This window comes from Palaemon carinicauda, chromosome 19, assembly GCF_036898095.1.
Source record: "Palaemon carinicauda isolate YSFRI2023 chromosome 19, ASM3689809v2, whole genome shotgun sequence".
Lineage (NCBI taxonomy): Eukaryota > Metazoa > Arthropoda > Malacostraca > Decapoda > Palaemonidae > Palaemon > Palaemon carinicauda.
In genome coordinates, this window is record NC_090743.1 from 121,385,585 (window position 1) to 121,410,427 (window position 24,843).

The window sequence follows — 24,843 nt, forward strand, 5'->3', positions numbered from 1 at the left end:
TACATTAGTTACATTGGTTTTTTTTATATGATAAATTAGTTTTAAACGTGCATGGTTTACCCGATGGATTTACTCTTGAGTGAGTGGTGAAAACTGAACAATTTCCGTATGAGTGTAGTGCTAATTATACATATCACATGGTTCACTGTAAGCGTTTCGCCTTCTGGTCAATATCTTCTAACTTGAAGTCAAATTAAAGGTAAAGGTGCCTGGTTTCATTTCCAGTTTCATCGGAATAGATACTCACCAGAACGTCAGCTGGGCAAGCCCAACCCCCCACAGTGATGCCCAACCACACCTGTGGCCTCCCCCAGTAAAACAATTGAACTCACGGCCTTGGGCGGAGATCGATCTGCTGTCGTATGAAATACTAGGCAAGATCCGATAACATCTAAAAGAAAAAAAAAGTCTCTCTGGACATGTAATTCTCTTTCCCATTTCAGTTTTTTTTTTTTTTTTTTTTTTTTTTTTTGTATATAGCCATACAGCATCCAGAATAATGTAGCTGGGTTTAATATAAAATTACAGTAAACACCAAGGTTGTGAATTTCGAGCGGATAGAACCGTTTCTCATTACTTTTCGGACCTATCGGAATATACTCGTATGTCTGAATGGTTAGGAAACCTCTTTCCTTTTAGCAAATTTAGTATTTCGCTCTCCCTGGCCAATGTCATCCATCGAGTGAATACTAACATACCTTTTAGAAAACTCTCAATGGAATAATACAGGAAATGTCTTTTCTTCATATTGCGTATCTAACTTTGCTTAACACATATCAATCTACATAACACCAACACACTAGATCTACAGTGGAAGGGGAAAAAAAGTAAAATTGCTTATACAAAATGTAAATTATATGATGAGAAAGAAGAAACTTTGATGAACTTTGGGTTTTGTGACGGCCTATTGGAAACGTCCCTGTCTGGTGATTCGCCGAACTGGGGTCCGAGTCCCCCCGCTCAAACTCGATAGTTTCTTGTATTGTCTGTAACCTCACCATCCTTGTGAGCTAGGATTGGGGTGGGGTGCGGTATGAGGGAGCCAATAGGTTTACCTGCTGAATCATCAGTAGCTATTGCCTGGTCCTCCCTGGTCCTATCTCGGATGGAGAAGGGGTTTTGGTGTTTGGGCGCTGATCATATGTATATATGTTCAGTCTCTAGGGCATTACCCTGCTAACCAGGGAAATATCACTGTCTCTTCCCTCTGCCATTCATGAGTGGCCTTTAAACCTCTTGATTGCAAAACAACTAAATATAATAAATGGGTGCATTTTACTTATGAATAATGAAACAACGTCCAGAAAGGAAGAATATATGATAAATAGCCTGCTAGTACTGGAAATATAAAATGGAGAAAACGTATTTAAATATAGAAATAGTATTCACAAATTCTTGAAAACAAGAAAATAAATATTAAACTGAAACAAAGACATGGCATACAGGAGAGCCGTTACAAACTCTATGACTCAAGAAACTATTACATTGGGCTTCACAAGTCACAACAAACCATTTATTTGCGGATAGAATCTGCTTTGGCATTTGTGAAGTAATTAATGTTACATATGAAGTTTTGAAGAGATTTAAAACAAGAGTCTTGAAAATGAGTAGATTTAAAAAGCAAATATTTTTGCTTACATTATTGTGTATTGTTAACAATTCGGGTAAGTCTGCTTATCTAGTCTCAGATGTGATCATTTAGTAGCATATACATGTTCATCTTTTATCAATTATATTTAAAATACTTATGATTTTTATCACATGAATTTATTGTTTTATTTGGACCCATTCGTTAATCAGGTTTGACTTATAGAACTTGTAACTCTCTTTCCTTTAATAATGATCTGCATATTTATGAATCTTATTTTTTTTTTTGATGAATTGAATTATTGAATTTTACTAATTTGTTTTTTAAATTAAGTTTCAAAAGTTATGACACAAGAACTTGTAAAGGCAAACAAACTCAAGAACATCAACCAACATAAAGTTCCCAACCTTACCTAACCTAGGAGCTGTATCCTTTCCTACCAGGGGCTGTGACCCCTTCAGACTGCCATATCTTTAGCTCACCCTAAGGCTAGTAATTAACCGTCACTTTTTATTTTGCCTCGGTAGAGTTAAGACCCGACTTACGATTAACAGTAGCTGGCCTAAAGTTTAAAATATAATTTTTCTTTCCAGATGGTGATTCATATTTCCCTTAGGTGTGGACTCCGTCGCTTCCCTTAGCAAAGTAATGTCTTCTACCAGCGGAGGAAGTCTCTTCCGTTGCCGCTTGCAGTAACCCTTTCCTTCCTTGAGACTTTCGGATCTTCACGCTAAGTAATGGTTTTGAGCCAATTACAGTTTACTGTAGCACCCTCCGTTTCTGCTCACATTTGTTCCTGCAGATCGGGCATAGGAACAAGAGCAGTGGTAGACTGGTTCCTTTCGGACTTTCCAGTCGTAGGGGGATCCATTCTGGGGGGAAACCAAGAGACTCGCTTTCGGCTACGTTTGACAGGCACCACTCGATACCGACCTTCAACTTGAATAAGGCTTGTTGACGGGAAGCAGAGAGTGAAGTCTGGAGGCCCGCCTCCAGGTGTTGAACAACTTTCCCTTCCGAGGTAAAGTTAACCTTCACCATCTTTGAGCTTTTTTTTCCCTTCTGAGGGAGAGCCGCTCCACCGCCACTATCTTGCAATCATCCTGCTTGTAGGGAGAATTACCAACAGCGGCAGCAGGGATTGCTTGCCTTTCCCATACAAGGAACAGACTGCCTTCGCTTGAGTGACTTCCCCCTTGGGGGATTCCTGCATCGGCTATTGGATTTGTCCATGTCCTGCTCTAGCTCTTCGGACCTAGGCAACGAAGGAGTTAGGTGGCTGCATGCAGTTCCTTCTCTTCGCCGTCGTACCCTTAGGGTACAAAACGTGTCTCGTTAGCATTTTCCCTCCGGGGTCTTTAACGTAGATGCAGGACTGCTTGCGGTCTCCTCTCCGCCGTTCTCATCAACGAGTCTCATAGGCTATAACTCTTCGGGGTTATTGCTACATCGTCCCTTTGGACGCAACAAAACTTTGTGATGCCAGACTCCTCTGGACCTGTGCCCCATAGTTTCTACCTCTTACGAGGGAGAAACTACTCGTAGGCTATATGCATCTTAGGGTTTATTACCTACATTGTGTCTTTGGGGCACAACAAAGCTCATAGAGTTTTGCAAGGCCAGGAACTTCGAGACCTGCGCCTTTTGGTTTCAACCTCTTACGAGGGAGAAAGTGATGTTCTTTTAGTTCAGCACAGCCTGTTTCGTTCCCTTCCAAGGGAATGACATATAGCTACTCTTCAACTTCTATAGTGGGTAGGAAGAGCATGAGTAAGGTTGCTCGCCTTAGTACCCATTACGGATTTGCTAGACTCTACTTGTGAGTGCACACTACTCTGGTAGCTTGCAGAGCTCCAGCTTGCTGTTACCCCAAATGTGCGCTGCTTCGGTGGTTCGCAAAGCTTCAGTTTACTATTGCCTCAAGTGCACTGCTTTGGTGCACAGGTAGACTTCACCTTACCCTTACGAGCCGAGAAAGGCACACAAGCCAGCGTGCCCTATCAGCTCTCGCCTCGCAACCATGCACAGGTAGATTACACCTAGCCTGTGCGAGTTGAGAAAGCGAGAATGCTAGCGCGCTCTATCAGCTCTCGCATTGCGAGAGCTCACAGGTAGATCACACCTCACCTTTGCAAGGGGTGCAAGCCAGCGCATCTATCAGCTCTCGTCTTGCCAGTGCACACAAGTAGACCATACCTTACCAATGTGAACTGAGAAGGGTGAACACCCAGCAACGTTCCCTGAGGCTCTCCAACGTTCACTAATGCCTGGCAGCATTCGCTATTACTCGCCAGCACTTGCTAGCATTTGCTGGTGCCTGGCAGTGTTTGCTGATGCTCTACGGCATTTGCTGATGCCCGGCAGCGTTCGCTAAAATTCGCCAGTGCTCACCAGTGTTCGCTGGCAACCCTGGACAAACCTGCCTAGTGTTTGTTCCGTAACTGAAATATAAACCACGCTATTTACATGGGGTAATTACTTCGGCGTAGCTGAAATGACGAGCCATAAAAATTTTAACGAGGGTTTCCTACCCCGCCGCTAGTTAGGGAGGTGTAGCTTGCTACCCCTCCCCCCTCACACACACCGGTGAATTCTTCACTTTACTTTTGGCTCGGGAAGACAACAGACCTGTCTGTGCTCTCCCTCGCTTTGACTGCCATAATTAATCTGTCTGTTTGCATTTTCTTTCGCAGTGTGATTGAAGTTGGCCTCTGCCGTTATGCGTACGTGCGCTGAACTTCCTGGCCGCCCTTGTGGGACCTTTATGTCGGCTGTCGACACAGATCCCCACACCTTGTGTCCTCACTGTAGGGGCCAACGGTGTGATAGTGGTAACGTATCTGATGAATGTCCACCTCCCAGTGGGAGAGGTTTGCCCGGCACCGTAAGAAGAAGGCCAAAAGGGATCTTTCTCCTTCAGAGGCTTCTCTGAAAAGAGAAAATTCCAGGACTCCTTTTTCCGTTGCCCTTTCCTCCTCTGAAGCTCCCCCTCGAGCGGCCTCTTCCGAGAGGCCGGCGAGTGGTAGCGTAGACCGCTGTGCTTTTGACCGATCCCGTGGTGCGGGAGAGGTAGTTGCCTCCTATAGCGAGGCAGCTGCCCCTTCTCCCTCGGAGGAGGGTTGTGTGTCTAACAATGATTTATTGCAGCTTTGGGCTTCCTTGGGGGTTCGGGGTTCGCCCTCCAAGGAAGCCCTGTTTGACATGATCAAACTGGGTGCAGCCGTCAAACAATCGCCAACTTCAGCGGAGATAGATCCTCTGTCTGTGGTTGATGTTGTTGTGACGGAGACATCCCGTGGGTCTAGCCAAACTCCTGTTCCTGTGGCTGAGGTATCTGAAGGCTTAGACTCTCCCTCCGAACATCCTTTGAGGGAGGATCTAAGTCTCACGGTCTCTCCTGCCGGCGATTCTCCCCCTCGGGGGAGTTCGCTTACAGAGACTCCTCTTCGGAGGCCCATCGAAGGTCAGCTTGCTGATCCCACGCCCCCTCGTGGGCGTATAAGGCGGAAGGCTCGTCCTTCACTTCGCCGTAGAGGCCTTCCTTCCCCTTACAAGGGTGTTAAGAGGCGCCTCTTCGGCTCGTCGTCACCACAATCCTCTGCGGAGGAGACGACTCGCGGTTCTCCTGTCCTGCCAGCTACCAACCTTTACCTCTCCGGGGATCGTTCGCGATCCCCTTCGGAGGATGGTCGTCCTTCGGGACAGTGTGACCTGTCGCCCAGACCATCCACTTCCAGAGTTCCTGATGCGCGTGACGCACCTCCTGATACTGCCATTGCGCAGTCTCCGGGCCCTTCGGGCTGAAGGGTCTTGAGCGCAAAACTGCGCCTCTTGCCCTCAAGCGCCAGGCTCCGTCTGAGGGCTCGCATGCTGATGTTGCTGCTGTTCCTGACTTAGCGCCTCGGCGCTCGCCCACAGGCGTTCGTGCCTCCGTTCCTGTTACGCGCTAGGGCCCCCCTGTGCGCCCACGCCCTTCGCCGCCCCGGCGCCCTCCAGCAGTTCCTGAGGTAGCGCACCAGCGCTCACCTGCGCATACACGCCCAGTTCTTGACAAAGCGCGCCAGCGCTCACCTACGCATACGCGCCCAACTGTGCCCAAGAGGCCACCTGCGCCATCGCGCCCATCAGTAGTTCCTGAGTTAGCTCACCAGTGCTCAGCTGCGCATACGCGCCTAGTTGCTGACACGGCGCTCCAGGGCTCACCTGCGCATACGCGTCCACCGGTGCCCCAGCGGCCACCTGCGTCCACGCGCCCTCCAGCGCCTGGGCGCCCTCCAGCGCCTGGGCGCCCTCCAGCGCCTGGGCGCCCTCCAGCGCCTGGGCGCCCTCCAGCGCCTGGGCGCCCTCCAGCGCCTGGGCGCCCTCCAGCGCCTGGGCGCCCTCCAGTTCCTATTTCGTCGCGCGCGGTCCAAGAGGCACCTGAGCTGGCGCACAGGCGCCCACAGGTTCCTTCGGACTCGTCGCGCCTGACTGGGGAGACGAGCGACACGCACCCACGCGCAGTTCCGGCTCCAGCGCCCACGCGCAGTTCCGGCTCCAGCGCCCACGTGCACACTAACGCCCACTCGCGTTGACACATCTCAGCGCGTCGCCCAGCAGGTGCCCAAATTAGCGCGCGGACGCTCACGGCCGCCTCTGGGCTCTCCCTCCAGACCGCGCGAGCTTGCATCTGATGCAATCGCGCACGACGCTCCGGTAACGCGCCCTGTTCCTGCTACACGCCCCGTTCCTGTATTCAAGACAACTAAGGTTGCCCCTCAGCGAACACCAGAGCGCCCTCATCTAACGGCGCTCCCTGCGCGGCCACCGCAACAACGCACCCCGGTGCAACCGTATCCTGATGCGCGCCATGCACGCCCACAATCGCTGACGCGACCAACGCGCCCACAGGCAAGTGTGCCGGTCTTATCCGACCAGCCCCAACCTCCTCGCCCCCAGGTCGCTCGCGACCCTGCTCCAGCGCTAACGCGCCCTCAGCCGGTTCTTCCGGACACGCGTTCAGGCGCCCCTGTTATCTCGCGCCCTTCGGGGCCGCACCAGGTCGCACCAGGTCGCTGTGCGCCCGTGCGTTCGGCCGCCTCTCTCCAGCTCCTGCTCGCCACACGCCCACGCCATCGCCTACACGCTCTCGCGACCACGTTCCCGTTCCTGTTGCTGCGCACTCACGCGCCCACGCGCCCGCGCTATCGGCAGTGCACTATCGCGCCACCGCTCCTGAATCCCCGCCTACGTGCCATCGCGCCCTCGCGCCCGCCCCCGCGAGGTTCCAGTATCGCGCCAGCCATTCACGCGCGATCCTGACCAGGGCCCGGCCTACGAGCCCCAGCACGAGCGCCGTCAGGCGGATTCCTCTTCGTCACGTTCCCCTCCCCGCAAGCGCAGACCAGCGTGCTCGCTGGAGGAGGGGTGCTTCCCGGACAGGTCTAGGGACCATTCTCTTTCAGCCCTGCAGGCGAACCCTCGTTTGTCGACTCCTCCTAGGGATCCCTCGATCCCCTTCCCTCCAGAGGGTGTGTCTGACAGTCGCGCTGACTGTCAGACAGCAGACCTGGTTCGGCACCCTAGTCAGAGCCCTTGTGCAGGCTATCAAGCTCGCCCTCTCTGATTCGGGCCACGAACCAGCGGCAGCTTCCTCCCCCCTGAAGAGGAAGAGAGGAGTCTCTCCTGTGGAACCTCCTCCGAGGCCTATTCTGTCTCCGCGCAGATCCTTGCGCAAGGCTCCTTCTCCCCCTCCGACCTTCTCGCCCTCCCCTGTGGATGAGGATTACCCCTCCTCAGGAGAGTCGGATTAGCCGGAACACTCCCCCATCACACCAATGGGCGAGGCTCCGCCTCTCCCCGAGAGGTCATCTCGTCCGGAGGTGGAAAAGAGCCTGCCCTCTTCACTGCTTGAGTCCTGTATCCCGCCCAGGAGGGAGCCTAGGGACTCTAAGACGATTCCCAAATCATCAGCGAGGATCAAGCAGGAGCCGTCTAGAGCCGCCGAGGATGTCCACGTGTCCCCCCCAAGAAGAGCCACTGGGGACAGGAGACTTTGCTGCAAGTCCTTCGGGAGGAGAGCATCAGGAGTCAGAACACGCATTCTGGCAAGTCCTGACCCTCATGAGGAGCCTTAACGGGATCCCAGACCCTGAGGTCCCTCCTCGTGAAGGGAAGGACACGGTCCTGGACCGCGTTTACGACACCCAGAAGCCCTCTAGGGCCAGTGCAGCTTTGCCCTGGTCTCAGGGGATGAAGAGTGCCAGGGACAAGGTCGAGGGCCAGCTCTTTGAGCTTGCCTCCTCCAGTAGATCGAGTGCCGGTAATAAGCTCCTCCCTCCTCCTCGAGTCCACCAGAGGAGGTACTTCAAGATCCTCAAGGAGTCTTGCCTGGGTCTTCCCTTACACCACTCTGTGGAAGAACTCACAAGGGGAGTCCCTCTTGAGAGACTCTCCAACTGGCACGTGTCCTTCTGAGCCACTGAGATCCTGAGCCAGGAGAAGGTCACCAAGTGCGCCATGTAGGCGACTTCGTGGCTCGACATCCTACCAAGCGAGAAACCCTAAAGGAATTGGTCGGATCGGGCTGCTGTGCCCTTAGGTTTCTCACGGTCCAGGCCTTGGCATTATCTGCGAACTGGGTCTTGAGGAGAAGAGACTCGGTCCTAAAGGACCTTTCCAAGAAGTTGGGGAGAAACTGGCTTAGAAGAAAGATACCATCTTGCCGAAGGCTCAATCGGAGAGGAGACCGGTATTTAGAAGGCCTGTATCCGAGGCGCCTGCTAGTTCTTGGTCTTCCCCATCTCAAGTGAGGAGAGTACCTTCGACATCACAGTGGGCTCAGTCAGCGAATCCCTCCCGAAGGGGAACCAATTCAGCCCCTTCCACCTATAGGAATTCCTTCTCTTCAGCCAGGAGAGGCCGTTCAGGACGTTCCTCCTGAATAAAGGTAGTGTGGAAGGCCCCCTCCCCTGCCCAAGCCTCAGGTAGGGGGATGCCTCAGACAATTTTGGCAAGCATGGAAACTCCACGGGGCAGAACCGTGGACGGTAACTGTTTTGAAAGAGGGCTACAGGCCCCCTTTTGTAGAAGTTCCACCTCCCTTGATTCCAGCAAGCCAGGCAGAGTGGTTGGCACCCAAAGACCCCTGAAGAGAGCAGCCTTGGAGGAAGAAGTCTCCACAATGTTGGAGAAGGGAGCAATGAAGACTGTTCATCTTCCGGGTCCGGTGTTCTACAGTCGACTCTTCCTGGTAGAGAAAACAACGGGAGGTTGGAGACCAGTGATAGACCTGTCAGCCCTCAATAAATTCATTCGGAAAACGCATTTCAAGATGGACACCCCAAGAACGGTCATGGCGTCCTTGAGGGAAGGAGATCTCATGATATCCATAGACCTCAAGGATGCCTATTTCCAAATCCCAATTCATCCAACAAGCAGGAAGTATCTCCGGGTGAAGTGGGGTGCCCAGATTTTGCAGTTCAGAGCCCTATGCCTCGGCCTGTCCACAGCCCCCCAGGTATTCACAAGAATTTTTACGACGATCTCTGTTTGGGCTCACGAACGGGGATCCGTCTAATTCGGTACCTGGATGACTGGTTACTCCTTTCTTCCTCAAAGGAAGTCTTGAAGCAACAAGGCGTGGAGCTTCTTCATCTTTGCAAAACTCTGGGCATCACCATCAATCTGGACAAGTCTCATCTGTTCCCAACCAACAAGATGACGTACTTGGGGATAGTCCTGGATTTCTTACTAGTCAAGGCGTTTCCATCTGTAGACAGGCTGACCAATCTAGACCCAGTTCTCCGTCCCTTCCTGGCGGGTCAACCCAGAAGAGCAAAGGATTGGCAGAGGTTGGTAGGACACCTAGTGTCCTTAGAGATGATGGTCCCCCAAGGAAGACAGAAACTCAGGAGCATCCAGTGGAACTTATAAGATCGGTAGGATCAGAGAAGTTCCCCAGACGTGATTGTTCCAGTTCTACCGAAGACCAAACAGTCCCTGGAATGGTGGCAAGATCGAGCGAACACTCTGAAAGGGATGCCACTGTCCTCCGGACCTCCAGAGCTTCTGCTCTTCACAGACGCATCAAAAGAAGGGTGGGGAACCCATCTTCTAGGAGAAGCAGCGAGAGGCAGTTGGACGGAAAAAGAAAAGTCTCTCCACATCAATGTTCTGGAGATGAGGGCTGTTCAGGAAGCCTGTCTACACTTCAGTCCATTTCTAAAGGGAAACTCAGTGGTGTTAATGTCGGACAATGCCACAGTAGTGGCGTACATAAAGAAGGAAGGAGGATTGAAGTCGAAGGACTTGTGCGTTCTCGCCTTGCAAGTCCTGAAATGGGCAAAAGCGGAACAAGTCAGACTGTCGGCGAGATTCATTCCGGGAAAGAAAAACGTTCTAGCCGACGGCCCCAGCAGGGTAGGCCAAGTAGTAGGGACAGAATGGTCTCTTCACCCCGAGGTAGCAAGATTCATCATCCGAATGTGGGGTTCACCGGTAATGGATCTCTTCGCGACAAGGCTGAACGCTCAAGTTCCCGTATTCTGTTCTCCTGTCCCAGACCCAAAGGCAGCATTGGAGGATGCCTTTCAGCACAAGTGGGACAATCTGGACGTGTACGTCTTTCCTCCTTTCGCCCTAATCAGGCAGGTTCTCAACAGAGTAAGGACAGCCAACAACCTAAAGATGACTTTGGTAGTGCCTTGGTGGCCGGAGAGAGAGTGGTTCGCAGACCTAAAGGTCTGGCTATTCTCCCTCCGTGGCCTCTTCCAGACAGACCAGACCTCCTGAGGCGGCCACACTTTCTGAGGTTCCACGAGAATCCTCAATCCCTTCATCTTCACGCCTGGAGGTTATCCAGAGCCTCCTGAAAAGACAAGGGTATTTGACCAAGACAGCGGTTAGAATGTCACTTTACCTGCGACAGTCCTCTACAGCAGTCTACCAAGCAAAATGGGCAGCTTCTAAATGGTGTGCTTCAAAGAAAATAAAGCCTTTAGAAGCATCGTTAGCTGACATCGCAGTCTTTCTCGTTCACCTCAGAGATGAGTTGGGCATGTCGATTCCAGCAGTAAAGGGGTACGAGCTGCCCTTGGACAAGTTTTTCTCTTGAAAGGAATAGATCTAGGTTCTTCTAGACACATCTCGTTGCTCATCAAGAGCTTTGAGCAGTCCTGTCCTCCCTCGTCTCCTAGGGTTCCGCAATGGGACCTGGCTAGAGTTCTAGATAGGCTTAGTAAGCCTCCCTTCGAACTTTTGAAGGATATAGTGGACAGGAATCTTACGCTTAAGACGGTCTTCTTGTTAGCTTTGGCGTCAGCGAAGAGAGTAAGAGAAATTCATGGGTTGTCCTACGTGATAGAACACTCAAGGGGTTGGAGAGATATCTCCTTTAAGTTGTCCCTTCGTTTGTCGCCAAAACCCAAAACCCATCCGGTTGGGATCCTAGGTTCGAGGGTTTCTCTATTCCACCAATTCCAAAATCAGATAATCAAGGTGACTTGAATTTGTGTCCTGTCAGAATTATAAGAAAATATCTAAGAGGACGGCGGATCTCCGCCCAGGTATAAAGTATGTTTTTGTCTCCACGGGTACGACGAAAAAGAAAATTTCCAAAAACACCATTTCCTTTTGGCTCAGGCAAGTCATCATTCAAGCTTATTCTAGTGCAGGACTTTCAGTTCCAGGAAAGACCAGGGCACATGACGTTAGAGGTATGAGTACCTCTCTAGCTTTTGAAAAGAACATGTCAGTAGCTCAGATTCTTAGAGCAGGCACTTGGTCTAACCAATCGACGTTCACTTTGCACTACCTCAAGGAAAATGAGACTTACCAGCAATAACTAGCCAAGAGAAAAATGAAAAGATTTGCCAAAAACAATCCTGTTCACATGTTGGGTACTTCCATATCAATAAAACTACTAGTTTCACAATAAGCAAGAAAGTTAAAGTTAACAATCTATTTCCCAATGCTAGCTTCTGGACAATACTATAATGAAGTTACAACTGGTTATCCTATAATAGAATATACAATGTGGATGGTTCTGTATGTAGCTTTTAACAGGGCTGTAGACCAAAGAACAGTGAACAGAATTTAAACCTTTTGGAATTGTGGTTTAAATTAGAGCTCACAAATATGAGAACGCTTACTCTATTAGCTACACAGAAGCAGATGTGCTCAGAAAGTACTTGAGTCATGTTTAACCAGGCCTTTAAGTTTGTGACATAGATTTTCCACAGTAAAAGACTCAAATCGTCTGATCACAACCTGGAAATCTTTATACAATACATAAATCATTAATGCACCCTTCTTATGGCAACCCCTGGCAAGTCACTTCACAGATTTCATAAAATCTCTACCATAAGACTAACTTGCACCTTCGCAAATACCTTATCCGACGGGGTAATTTCAGGCCGTGTGGCTCTAATCTCCGTAAGGTTGCCCTTCATACTGTAGATTGACAGTCATTAACAGTTTCATGGGATTCATATGTCTTAATTCTCAAGCAGAACAAACTATAATTTGCTCGCTTTTACTGGACTCCTTACTGAGCGTAGGGCGCAATGTCAATTACCTTCTAAGAAAAACAACAACAGATTACATCATTTTGTTAGAGGAGCTTGAGGCTCATTAAACTAAATCAAAACAAATTAATAAAGTTTTTCATACAAACCCTTGATGTCGTTTTACCCAGATCATCGGCTCCTCCAGTTTCCTCCGTGTGGGTTCATCCTCTAATCTTCTGTCACCATTTGTGCTGCAGAGGAAGTATTATGAGGTCTCCAATGAGCCCCTTCTGGCTTGCCTCTTGACCACTCCAGATAGGCACTGACCAGAGGCGTCTCCTTTGATCCGTAATCTCAGTCACTTTCCATATGCAGTGTTGAGACTCATGAACTCGACTTTCAAGGTTTCCTCTCTGTTCAGGTCAGAAGACATCGAGTGAGTGGCGCAGAGATGGAGGAAATCCAACCAGGACTCTCTTCTTCATGGGGCCCTCACATCTCATCCCTATCAGCCTCCTCCATCACAGAAGAAGCAGCCATAGGTAAGGAAACCGCCAGCGAACAGGACATCGACGACTACGCCGTCAACATCTCAGAGTGTGTTAAAGAAGCCCTTTCCAGCCAAAGAGTGGAATGGCTCTTAAGTCCTCCCTTGGAGGCAAAGGGAGTAGAGGGAGCAGCCAAGGCTGCACCCGCTAGGGCGGGCAATCCTCCCACTTGTCCACCAGTAGGGGAATGCCTGTAATGCCACTGGCAGAGGTGCCAGCAGCTCGGGGCCAAGCCCTGGACAATCTCTGTGATTTGTTCAGGGTATTGAGTCTCATTCATTCAATATCTCCCTTCACTGACTCATGTGAAGGGACCCATAAAGGAGCTGGCCCTTCAGGCCAAAGTCCAGACCATGTTGGAGAAGGGCACTTCCCAAGAGGTCCTCGACAGGGCCCCCACCCTTTTACAGTCGACTTTTTCTTGTGAAAAAGGCATCTGGAGGGTGGAGACCAGTCATCGATCTCTCAGTTCTGAACAAGTTTGTCAGACAAACTTCGTTCAGCATGGAGACGGCAGACACGGTCAGACAAGTGGTAAGACCACAGGACTTCATGTGCGCTTTGGATCTCAAGGACGTATACTTCCAGATCCCAGTCCATCTGTCTTCAAGGAAGTATCTAAGGATCATACTCGATAACAAGCAATACCATTTCAAGGTGCAGTGCTTCGTTCTCTCCACGGCACCTCAGGTCTTCACGAGAGTGTTCGTCTTAGTGTCATCTTGGGCTCACAGGATCGGTATCCGTCTCCATCTTTATCTGGATGACTGGCTGATCCTAGCAGACTCAGTAGCAACCCTTCTTCAGCACCAAGACAGAGTTCTAGCACTTTGCCAAGATCTGGGGATTATGGTAAACCTCGAGAAGTCGGCCTTTCTTCCCTTTCAAAGACTGGTATGCCTAGGTATGATCATTGACACCAACCAACAGAAATTCTTTCCATCAGACCACAGGGTACAGAGGCTGAGGAAGGTCACAAGACCCTTCCTCAGATGAGAACTGCCGCCAGTTCAGCAATGGTTGTGTCTCGTAGGTCACCTGGCCCATCTAGTGCCCATACGGCCACCTCTGGATTCAATCTCTCCAGTGGCGGCTGAAGTCCAGGTGGAATCAGACCAACGATTCCCCGGACATCCTAGTCCCCATAGTACTAGAGGAGCAGACGGACCTCAGGTGGGGGGTGGGAGATGAGAACCTCCGCAGGGGTGTTGACCTTCTCTTTCTCCCATCTGCTGGAATTGATTTTCTTTTCACGTGCATAAAAAAAAAAAGGGTGGGGGCCCACATGCTGCACCACACAGCCGGACGGCCTCTGGTTTGGGTCCAACAGCTATCAGCACATAAATCTCATAGAGATGAGGGCAGCCTTCGTAGCCCTCCAACAGTTCCAGCAGTTTCTGGCGGATCACTCTAGGGTGTTGATGAGCCACAATTCCTCAGTAGTGACTTACATAAGCAAACAAGGTGGTACCTTTTCGCAGCCCCTATGCCATATAGCAGTAGAGATACTGAGATGGACAGAAGACAAGTCTGTGTCCCTATTGTTCCGCCTCATTCTGGGCAAAGGGAATGGGCCCGCGGACAATCTGAGTAGAGCGAATCAAATAGCGGGCTCCGAGTGGTGTTAGAATCATCTAGTAGCCAAGAAAATCCTGTCTTTGTAGGGTTCCCCAACTGTGGACTTGCTTGCAGCTTCCCTGAACTTCAGGCTCCTACTTTACTGCTCCCTTTTCATGGATCCTCATGCTCTCTGCCAAGATGGATTCCAACAACGGTGGGACAACATCGGCGTCTACGCTTTTCTCCCGTTCTGTCTGATGAGAAGAGTATTCAACAAGACCAGAATATCCAACAATCTATCTATGACTCTCATAGGTCTGAAGTGGCATCATACTGAGTTGTTCTCGGACCTTTTGCAGCTCCTGACAGAGCTTCCGAGAGAACTCCCTGCATGGCACGATCTATTCAAATAGCCACTCGCGAACATCTTCCACAAAGCTGTAGCTTCACTACGCCTTCACACCTGTAGACTATCCAGCAACTCCTAACTCAGAGAGGATTTTTGCAGCAAGTTGCGAAAAAGATGGCTGGACTCCTTCGATGATCTTCGGCCTCAGTCTACATGGCTAAGTGGACCTTGTGCACCTTCAGGAGGAAATGCTCCTCTCTGTTTCAGCAGTGAAAGGTTACCGCTCAGCCTTGAGCCTTGACTTTAAAGTGATGGAGTTGATATTTCTTCTTTGTTGGAACTTTCTCTCCTCATATGAAGCTATGAGATTACCTGCCCCCAGTCGGAAGTAAGACCTCTTACGTGGAACATGGTTCACGTCTTTCAGTCTCTGAAGGGTTCTCTTTACGAACCATTTTGTCAGGCAACAGATATCCACATCACTTTGAAGATGGTGTTCCTACTCGCCTTGGCTTCTGCCAAAAGAGTTAGTGAACTGCATGGTCTTTCCTATGATATCCCCCATTCAAGGGGATGTGGGAAGATAATTCATAACTTCGTCCCTGAGTTTATACCCAAGACTCAAAATGCGGGAGTAGTGGAACCCAGATTCGGGCCCTTCCAGATTAGGAGTCCTCGTTCTGTAACCGATGATCCAGATCAACTGTTACTATGTCCAGTAAGGAGTTTGAGGTGTTACCACAAAAGAACATTAGCAGCTTGCCCCTGAGCATCAGTATTCTTTGTCAGCACGGATAAGGTCAAGATGAGGGTCATGAAGAACACCATTTTGGCCAAGATTCACAAGGTCATTGACCTAGCACTGAATCCTGCCCCTCCTCCAACATGATGAGCCAGAACTCATGAAATTAGGGGCATTGCAACGTCCCTAGCGTTCAAGAGAAACTACTTTGCAATGCAGGTATTGCAAATGGGTTTGTGGAAGCGTCAGACGACCTTCACCACCCACTACCTGCAAGGCGTGACCCACAGCAGCATGGAGATGTTCTCCATTGGTCCTGTGGTGGCTACACAGCAAGTGGTTTAAATACCTCAGGCTCCTTGATGGGCAAGTAGGAAAGGGTTGAGGGGAAAGTTTACCCGGGATTAGTCTGGGATAAATGTGGAAGAATGACTGGCTATTTCTTTCTTTGATCTTCTCCTCTCTTGAGGAATCAGCACCCAAGATCCTCTGCAAAAGCTGAGCTCACCTATCTGCAGGTAAAATCATTTCCCTTGTGTAACTGAATTCAGTATAGAAACAATACTTGTTGCCTCCCCAATTCCTTTGGTGAGGGGGATTGGGTAATTTTTATGGTACCCTCGTAAGATTCCTACAATTCAGAGAACTCTTACCTAGACCAGTCACATTGCTAGTATCACAAGTACGGTGTTGAGCGATGTGTAAGGGTTCCTACCTGTTACGTGCAGAGCATGCATGGAGAGAACACCTGGTCTTTGCCGAGAAGCCATTTGGGGTGGACTTCCACCCTCCTAAGGGGTAAGTCATCCCTATAAAGAGTGGAGGGTTTGTATTTAGTGGTGGAACAAATGACAAATTTTTGAGTAATTTGTATTTTTCCTAACGATACAAACCCTAGGTCAAAAGTGACTATTTTATCTGACTAACAGGTGGACATGGCTCCCCTGCACAACCCATGGGTAGTTATAATGACCTCGTTAATGATTCAATTGTGGTTTCCAGCTTACGCTGAAGTCACACTTGTATTTAAAAGACGCTGGGATGAATAGGTAGGAAAAATACAAATTACGTAGAAATTATCTTTTTGTTTTGATAAACTAATTGAAATGATTACTGAAGCATACTGTATCTAATTGTAGGTTGACATCCTTTCTATATATATTTTGATTGTATTTTTGGCTTCTTTTCACAGAAAGTGAACTTGGTAGGACTTGCAGTAATCCCCGGCCATGTGAATATTCAGTGGCCCTTGTGAAAAAAGAATTGTGTGTGGATGGGATCTGTCGCTGTAACCCAGATTATGAAGTACAGTACTCTTCGCTTTTGAATCCGAGATGTGAGCACATGTCTCTCAGTAAGTGTTGTTTGTTCCGTAACCGAAATACAAACCACGCTATTTACAAAGGGTTATTACTTTTAGCGTAGCTGAAATGGCGAGCCATTAGAATTTAACGAGGGTGTATTACCCCCGCGCTAGTTAGCGGGGGGGTAGGGGAGTGGTAGCTAGCTACCCCTCCTCCCCCTCACACACAGGTGAATACTCACTTTCACTTTTGGCTCGGACTGTGACAGACGTCTCTGTCTTGGTCCTCGCTTGGCAGCCATTGTCTGTTTTGTCTTTACTTAATCGCTTACTTTTCTTTTACTCAATATATATGTAAACATGTTTTCATGTTTGTATATATATTTGAGTATAGAAATAAGTAAGTTTCCTTTTCAGATGTGTGTGTGTAGTGTACGATATCTACGTGGAGGCCTCGGCAGTTAGGCCACCACGGCCTAATTTTATGGGTTGCGATCGAGTTTGACTTCGGTCTTTCTCTCTCTCTCTCTCTTGAGGTCGTTCACCCTTTTACTATGTTTTACTACGCCCTTGTAGCTTCCTTCCCGTGTGGGTGGGGTTGCTACGCCGTACATTTTGTTTCAATTAGTTTATGAATCTAATTGTAGTTGTTAATTTTTCAGCTTGTAGAACGATTCCTTTCGGGGTTTTCGTTTTTTTCTTTAGTGTTCATTCATTTTTAAATTACACAATTACATAGTTACATAATTATAATTGTTATAATTCTGTTTTGGTTACAGCTCTCCTTCCGCGAGTGTAAGTGGTTGTGAGGGCACGTGCCTGTTGTGTAATTCTTGTTCCTTTTCCTCGGGATTCCTCTTCGGAGCCTTCCCGGGGGAATGAATGTGTACTAATATTATTTGTTTTTATTTTTTTTTTACAGTTACCGATCTAGTTCGTTTCTGTAATATAGCAACGGTGTGAGCTGTCTGGTTGAGTCCTGGGGATTCGGCTGTTGCTGCCTCCCCCCTTGTATTGTCGTCAGGGGCGTGTCTCCTTCTACTGGTAGTACTCCCGTGTTGACGGACAGCTCTCCAGTTCATTTTAGAACAGTCAGGAGGCTTGCCTCCTTGGGCGGATAACTTTCCTTCCGAGGGAAGTTTTTTCCTGTCCAGGCTTGAGCTTTTCCTCTTTTGGGGGGTTCTTCTCTTGCCTTTTTTTCGTGCGACTATGCTCTTGGTGCTGAGCGGTCGCACCTGCAGTTTCGCTCAAGGGGCTGGGCAACTGCAGGAGCTCCTCTTCGGAGGATTGCCCCTTTTAGGTCACTGGCTGACCAGTCTCTTCCACGAGTGTTTCTCTTTCGTTCGCGAGAGAGTACACTCATAGAGACTCCTCTTCGGAGGTTTCTTCTGTTGCTGTTGCTGTTGGCCTCCCTCGCCGTAAGGCCCTCCGTCCGCCTCGTCGTAAGGGCCTCTCATCTCCCTATAAGGGTGCTTGAGGCGCCTTTTTGAATCTCCGTTTGCAGCCTACAACTTCTTTTTCTCGATCTTCCGTCTTGGTGCAGATGGACAGCAGTCTAATCTCGTCTTCCGACGGGCAACGGTCTTCCCGACGGACAACGGTCTTCCCGACGGACAGCGGTCTTCCGACGGACATCAGTCTCCCGGCGGACAACGATCCCTTCGGGGCTAAGGGTTGCCCCCACGGGGGTTCTTCCCTTGCGTGTCAGGGTTTCCCTGCGCGCCCTTCTGTTCGTCAGCGCTCTCCTGTTCGTCAGCGCTTTCAAGATGATCTTCCCTGCGGTTCCTGTTACGTGCCCTGTGCGCCCACGTTCGCCCTCGCGATCTAGAACTTCGGTTCAGGTCGGGGTCAAGGACTCTTCTTTGCACAGGCTTCCACGCGTAGCCTTCTGCTCGTCAGCGATCATCAGCTCGTCAGCGATCATCAGCTCGCCAGCGATCGTCAGCTCGTCAGCGATCATCAGCTCGCCAGCGATCTCCGGATCGCCCACGTGTGTTACAGCTGGCACGCCAACGTTCTCCAACACTTCTGAAGGAACATGGTTCGCCAGCTACTAGCTCAACTGCGGATGCTGATCGCCATCGCGCGACCCTCAACTGCAGATGCTGATCGCCATCGCGCGACCCTCAACTGCGGATGCTGATCGCCATCGCGCGACCCTCAACTGCGGATGCTGATCGCCATCGCGCGACCCTCAACTGCAGATGCTGATCGCCATCGCGCGACCCTCAACTGCGGATGCTGATCGCCATCGCGCGACCCTCAACTGCGGATGCTGATCGCCATCGCGCGACCCTCAACTGCGGATGCTGATCGCCATCGCGCGACCCTCAACTGCGGATGCTGATCGCCATCGCGCGACCCTCAACTGCGGATGCTGATCGCCATCGCGCGACCCTCAACTGCGGATGCTGATCGTTATCGCACAACCCTGAACGATCGCCCTCTTGCGGATGCTGATCACCATCGCACCCTTTCACGCGATTATTCACCTGCGCATGCTGCTCGCCATCGCACAACCCTGAACGATTGCCCGCTTACGCATGCTGCTCCTCATCGCACAACCCTGAACGATCGCCCTCTTGCGGATGCTGATCACCATCGCACCCTTTCACGCGATCATTCACCTGCGCATGCTGCTCGCCATCGCACAACCCTGAACGATTGCCCGCTTACGCATGCTGCTCCTCATCGCACCACCCTGAACGATCGCCCTCTTGCGGATGCTGATCACCATCGCACCCTTTCACGCGATCATTCACCTGCGCATGCTGCTCGCCATCGCACAACCCTGCACGATTGCCCGCTTACGCATGCTGCTCCTCATCGCACAACCCTGAACGCTCGCCCTCTTGCGGATGCTGATCACCATCGCACCCTATCACGCGATCATTCACCTACACATGCTGCTCGCCATCGCTTACCGCCAGCGATCTTCTTCACCTACGCGGCAGCACGATCCCTCGCCGTCACGCCCATTCGCCTGCGCGCCCGCGCGATCGCTCGCCTGCGCGCCCGCGCGATCGCTCGCCTGCGCGCCCGCGCGATCGCTCGCCTGCGCGCCCGCGCGATCGCTCGCCTGCGCGTCCGCGCGACCACTCGCCTGTGCGCCCGCGCGACCATTCGCCTTTGCGCGACTGTTCGCCCTCGCGCGACCATAGTTCGCGGCGAATTCCACAGCCGGTGGTAGCAGCAGGGACGCGTGCTCCTAGGCGGCACTCGGGATCACCTCCATCCAAGCACAGGTTGGTAGTGCAGGACGAAGACAGGTCAGTACAGCATTCTTCCCACCTTCTTTTCAGGCAGGAACCGTCGTGTCCTCTCCAAAGGATCGCCCGATCCCTTTCACCTTAGCGAGGATTTCGGACTCTGTGTCCTTGGAGCAGCAGACATGGTTTGATCCGCTGGCACGGGCGTTAATGAGGTTTATGAAACCAGCACTCACCGGCCAGGGTAACAAACCAGCGGCTGTCTCTCCTACGCTGAAGAGAAAGAGAGGAGTGGACTTCGTGGTGACTTCCCCCAGGGCGAAGTTGGTTCCCAAGAGGTCGGTCTCGAGGGTCCCCTCTCCTGCACGAGTACTCTCTCCTTCTCCCGCCCTGGAAGGATTTTTGGCGGGGGGGGCTTTCCGTTGAAGATTTCTCCATCGGACAAGGGGTGACTGCTTACCTCTTCCTCTGGGAGCTTACCAGGTTCTTTCCCTCCTCGGTTACGGCCCGAGGTTTGGTTCAAGGAAGCTACAGGAAGATCAAGGGTACTTTCCTCCTCTCGAGCTCAGGCACCTTGGCCTTTCATCGTTAAGTATCTACTTGCGGACAAGCTCGATGTTGTACCATCTGGACGCGCTGACTGAAGGCTTCATTCGGGTGTCTCATCTGTGGAGGTCAACGACCTCAGACACCCTTCCATCCTTGAGAAGAGTTTTGTCTTTGCCCAAGGACAGAGACTTAGACGTCTGCTGTGCGGAGTAAATCGACTTCCGGTTTCACTCCTCCAAGGCGCTTTCTTCCAGACTCTGCAGGGCTCCAGCTCCCTTTTCTTTCAACCACGTCGGCCTAAGTTATCGGCTACGACAACTGGGACAAGGTGTCCAATTGCAGTTTCCTCCTGTCAGGAACAGATGGCACGGGAGACTCCCCCGGGGGGGCATAGTCCTAAAAGGAGTTCACGAACTCTAGGATTGCAGGTTTTTTCGCTGGGAGGATGCTTAAGGTTACTCATCCGAATGACAGCTTCCCGATGCCCATTCCCGCACAATCTCTGTGAGTAGCCAAGGATATCGCGCCTGCCGTCTCTGTCAGCGAATTCAGTGTCTCTGAACCTCTATGCCATAGCATCAGCAGAGTTGCCCGGTTGGGCAGAATGATCCATACCTTAGGCGAAGGTCTTCCTTAGGATCATCGACGGCTTCACCCCCGGCCCCCTCAGTCGATCCTTTCTTGTAAGGAAGGATCTGAGAGGGGATGTCCATAGTCGACCTCTCAGCCCTGATCAAGTTTGTCGAACAAACTTCGGCCAGCGTAGACCAGCAGAATCGATCAGACTGGTAACGAGGCGACAGGACTCCTTTAACCCTGGATCGGAAGGACGGGTACTTTCAGTTTCCATTCCATCCATCTTCCAGGGTGCTCGTCGAATTCAGCCTAAACTGCAAGTATTCCTGCTTATGATGCAGTGTGGCTATCCCGCCGTGGCATAGCAGGTTTGTTTCCCCAGAGAACTCTCCCTGCCTTCCTCTTGGCCACTCAGGTGCAGACTTCCGCCTCCTCTGCTGTTTGGAGGGCTGGTCAACTCCGGTAGGCTCGGGTTTCGACCTTCTTCAGCGCCGGGAAAAGCTTCCGAATGCTGACCAGGAGTGTGGGCTCATGGTATTTTTGCTTGGAGCCTTCTCTTCCTCTGCCTCAACATCTGGAGTATCTGGCCATGATATTGAGTCAACCGCCTTACCACGTTGGAAACCCCGCTTCTCGTCCGTCAGCGAGGTTAAGCAACGTCGGGTACTTGGATGGGTGACCACCTGGGGACGCCAGATTCTGTTACCACATCCTCCGAGCCTTCCTTTCGGTTTACCGTGGCAAGACTGAGGAGAGTCGCAGTACCTGTTCTCAGTCAAGCAGAGTTTTCAGCCCTACCTTGGAACGTTTCCTAGTTCTTCTTTCCTCATTGACCCGTTTATAGTCCGAACGGTCGCCTCAGGATAAGTTCCATGTGGGGCGATCCAAGTTCGGTGGCTTCAGGCAATGTTTAACCGGACTCCCTGGCCCTATGGGACCAGCGGAACTATTAAACCTACAATGGGTGTTGACCTATGGAGCCTCTTGATGGTAGTGGATATTCTCGTCCTTTCCCCACATTCTTGATGCGGTTCTCTGGACTCGTCAAAGGAAAGGGGGGGGGGGGGGGGGGCATGTTCCGGTCCAGGCCTATGGTCAAGACCTGAAGGATACCTCTCCATCATTCAGGCAGGCTTAAGGGCCTTAGTCTGGCCCCTCTTCAGATCCTACCGCTCCTGCCAAGTCGCCCCGGTTGCGTGTCGACTTCATGCTAACCAGCAGGGGACGCATTTTCACACCTTCACATCTTGCAGTAGAGATATCGGAATGATTGAGATTCTCTCAATTCCACCATCGGCTCTCTCATTCCAGGCAGGGGAATGTTTCTCTCAGACTATCCGAGCAGAGCCTCATAGAGAGAGTGTACCTAGGGGTCTTTGACCTTGGGTAACCAGCAAGTGCTGGTCTGGGGGGACCTGATCGCGACAGCTTGGAACCTCAAGCTTCCGCTAGTTTTCCCCCCAGTCTCAGACCCCGAGACTCTGGCAAGATGCATTCCGGTGATGGTGGGACAACTTCGACGCCTGCGTCTTCCCTCCTTTTTGTCTGCGGACAATGGGTCTCAACAAAACCAGGTTGTCTGTCAACCTTTCAATGGGAGAGCTCCACTGGGACTATGTGCAGAACGGTTTCTGGACCCTCTGCTTCCCCTGACGGAACTCCCGGGAGAGCTTCTCCCACGGCGCAGACTACTCAAGCAACCACACTGCGACATCTCTCCCGAACCGGGGCGTCGCTTCGGCTTCATGCCTGGAGACACTACGCTTCCTCCTCTAGAAGAGACAACCCGCTACAGTCGCGGTACGGAGGTCGCGTCATCTGCGATAGTCATCCACAGGGGTCTCCCAGGCAAAGTGAAGAGTCTAAGGTGGTTGGTGCCGTGGGAGATATACCTCTTCCCGTGAGGCCTCTTCTCCAGCAATAACGGTCTTATTGCCTTTCGGCGGGAGGAAACTCCTTTTCGCTCTTGGCAATGAAGCCTGTCGCTCAGCCTTTCCCTGACCTTCAGGCTTAAAGGAATAACTTTTTCCTGCCCGCTGGATCTATCCTCGCTCATGCGAAGCTACGATCGTCCCTGCCCTAGTCGGAGGAAGACCTCCAACTTGGAGCATGGCTCGGACTTTTAGTCCTTTAAGAGATCTTCTCAAGACCCTTTTACGACAGGCCTCGGATTGTATTCCGCCCTGGGTCTTCTGCTCACTCTGGCCACGGCCAGTGTGTAAGCAATCTTCTTGGTCTCTTACTACTCCCCCCCTTTCTAAGGAAGAGGGGAAGGCAACATTCAGGCTCGCTCCTGAGTTGTTGGCTAGACTCAGAATCTGTGGATCCCGACCCTTCGGTCCGATTCATTCAAGATTTTGAGTCTCCATTCTGTGTCTGATGTCCCAAGACCTTCTCTTTCTTGCCAGTACAGGAATCGAGAGGTTAGCGCTGGGAACAGCTGCAGTTTGGCCTCAGTTGCAGCCGATTTGGGAACACAAGGAGGACATGGGGGGAGAGTCACCAGTATACCTCTTCAGCCCGGACTCAAGGACATTCATCTCGACCTGTCTTCAGACCCTCCCCCGTCACGTCGCCCTACAGCACGATGTTGGATACATCGCAACGTCCCTCGCCTTCGAGTAATACTACTCTGTGACGCAGGTGCTACAAGCTGGAGTCTGGAAGCGTCTGATGACCTTCGCAGCCCGCTTCCTGCAGGGCGTGACCCACAGGAGTCTCGATACGTTTTCTATCGCTCTGTGGTGGCTACACAACAGCTGGTCTAACCTCAGGCTCCTTTTTGGACAGGTAGCAGAAGGTTGAGGGCATTGTTATCAGGTTTTAGTCTGCATGAACGAAAGAAGTATGTCTGGCCCTTACTTCTTTCTTCATCATCCCCTCTACGGGGAAGCAGCATCCTGGTCTCTGCATAGCTGACCTCGAACCTCTGCAGGTAAACCATGCTTCCTTGTGTTCCGAGTATTGAGTCAATACTGTCGCGTCCCCCATACCCTGACGAGGTGGTATTGGGAACGTCTTAACCCAGAGTTCCTTCTGGAACTCCAGGTCAACTGCCTAAGACGGGTCACACTTCTTCCTTCACACACAAGCTTACGTAGGCCACATGGTTCCTTGCGGTGCAAGGAACTTGTGAGGTGCAGGGACTCCTTTTCTCGAGTGCGACTCACTCGGATTCTGAGTCCCCGGGTAAAGCCAAAGCCAGTATGGCTGGGGACTTTCCACCCTTCCTAAGGGATAAGTCACCCTTTGTAAATAGCGTGGTTTGTATTTCGGTTACGGAACAAATGACAAATTCGAAGATAATTTGTATTTTTCCTAACCATACAAACCTTAGCTATTTACACATATTTGCCCGCCAGCCCTGTCCCCCAAGACAAGTCCTACCTCTAAGTGAAAGTGAGTATTCACCTGTGTGTGAGGGGGAGGAGGGGTAGCTAGCTACCACTCCCCTACCCCCCCGCTAACTAGCGCGGGGGTAATACACCCTCGTTAAATTCTAATGGCTCGCCATTTCAGCTACGCTAAAAGTAATAACCCTTTGTAAATAGCTAAGGTTTGTATGGTTAGGAAAAATACAAATTATCTTCGAATTTGTCATATTTTATATGATTCACTTATCTAGTTATAAACCTTTATTTGTTTTTACACATTCGCAATACAAATCCTCATCCTTTAAAGAGGAATATATCTACAGCATGAGCTGCCACAGATATTGAAACGTTGTCAAGGTAGTAGTATTAGTTTGTGGGAGATAGGTTGGGGTGGGAACCCAACCGCCTTACTATATTGTATAGATATCTAATGTTAGGCTGTATATTATTTACATTACGTACAGTTTATGAACATTAATGTACATTTGCTTTATTATTATTTTGTAGAAGAATGATATTTATTTCCATTTATCTTTTCCTATTACATATACTGTAAGA

General features: G+C 50.7%; 1 protein-coding gene across 2 annotated transcripts in view; it reads left to right on the forward strand.

Moving 5' to 3' along the window:
* Nucleotides 1-1,485: 1,485 nt before the first annotated feature.
* Nucleotides 1,486-24,843, forward strand: part of LOC137658801 (uncharacterized) — a 286,791-nt gene continuing 263,433 nt past the window's right edge. The window contains exons 1-2 of one of the 2 annotated variants that reach the window (XM_068393850.1): nucleotides 1,486-1,664; nucleotides 16,467-16,628. In XM_068393850.1, coding sequence (XP_068249951.1) covers nucleotides 1,604-1,664; nucleotides 16,467-16,628 — 223 coding nt within the window. In that variant the 5' untranslated portion in view covers nucleotides 1,486-1,603. The remainder of the gene's footprint in view (nucleotides 1,665-16,466; nucleotides 16,629-24,843) is intronic. The other variant, XM_068393849.1, reaches the window with a different exon arrangement.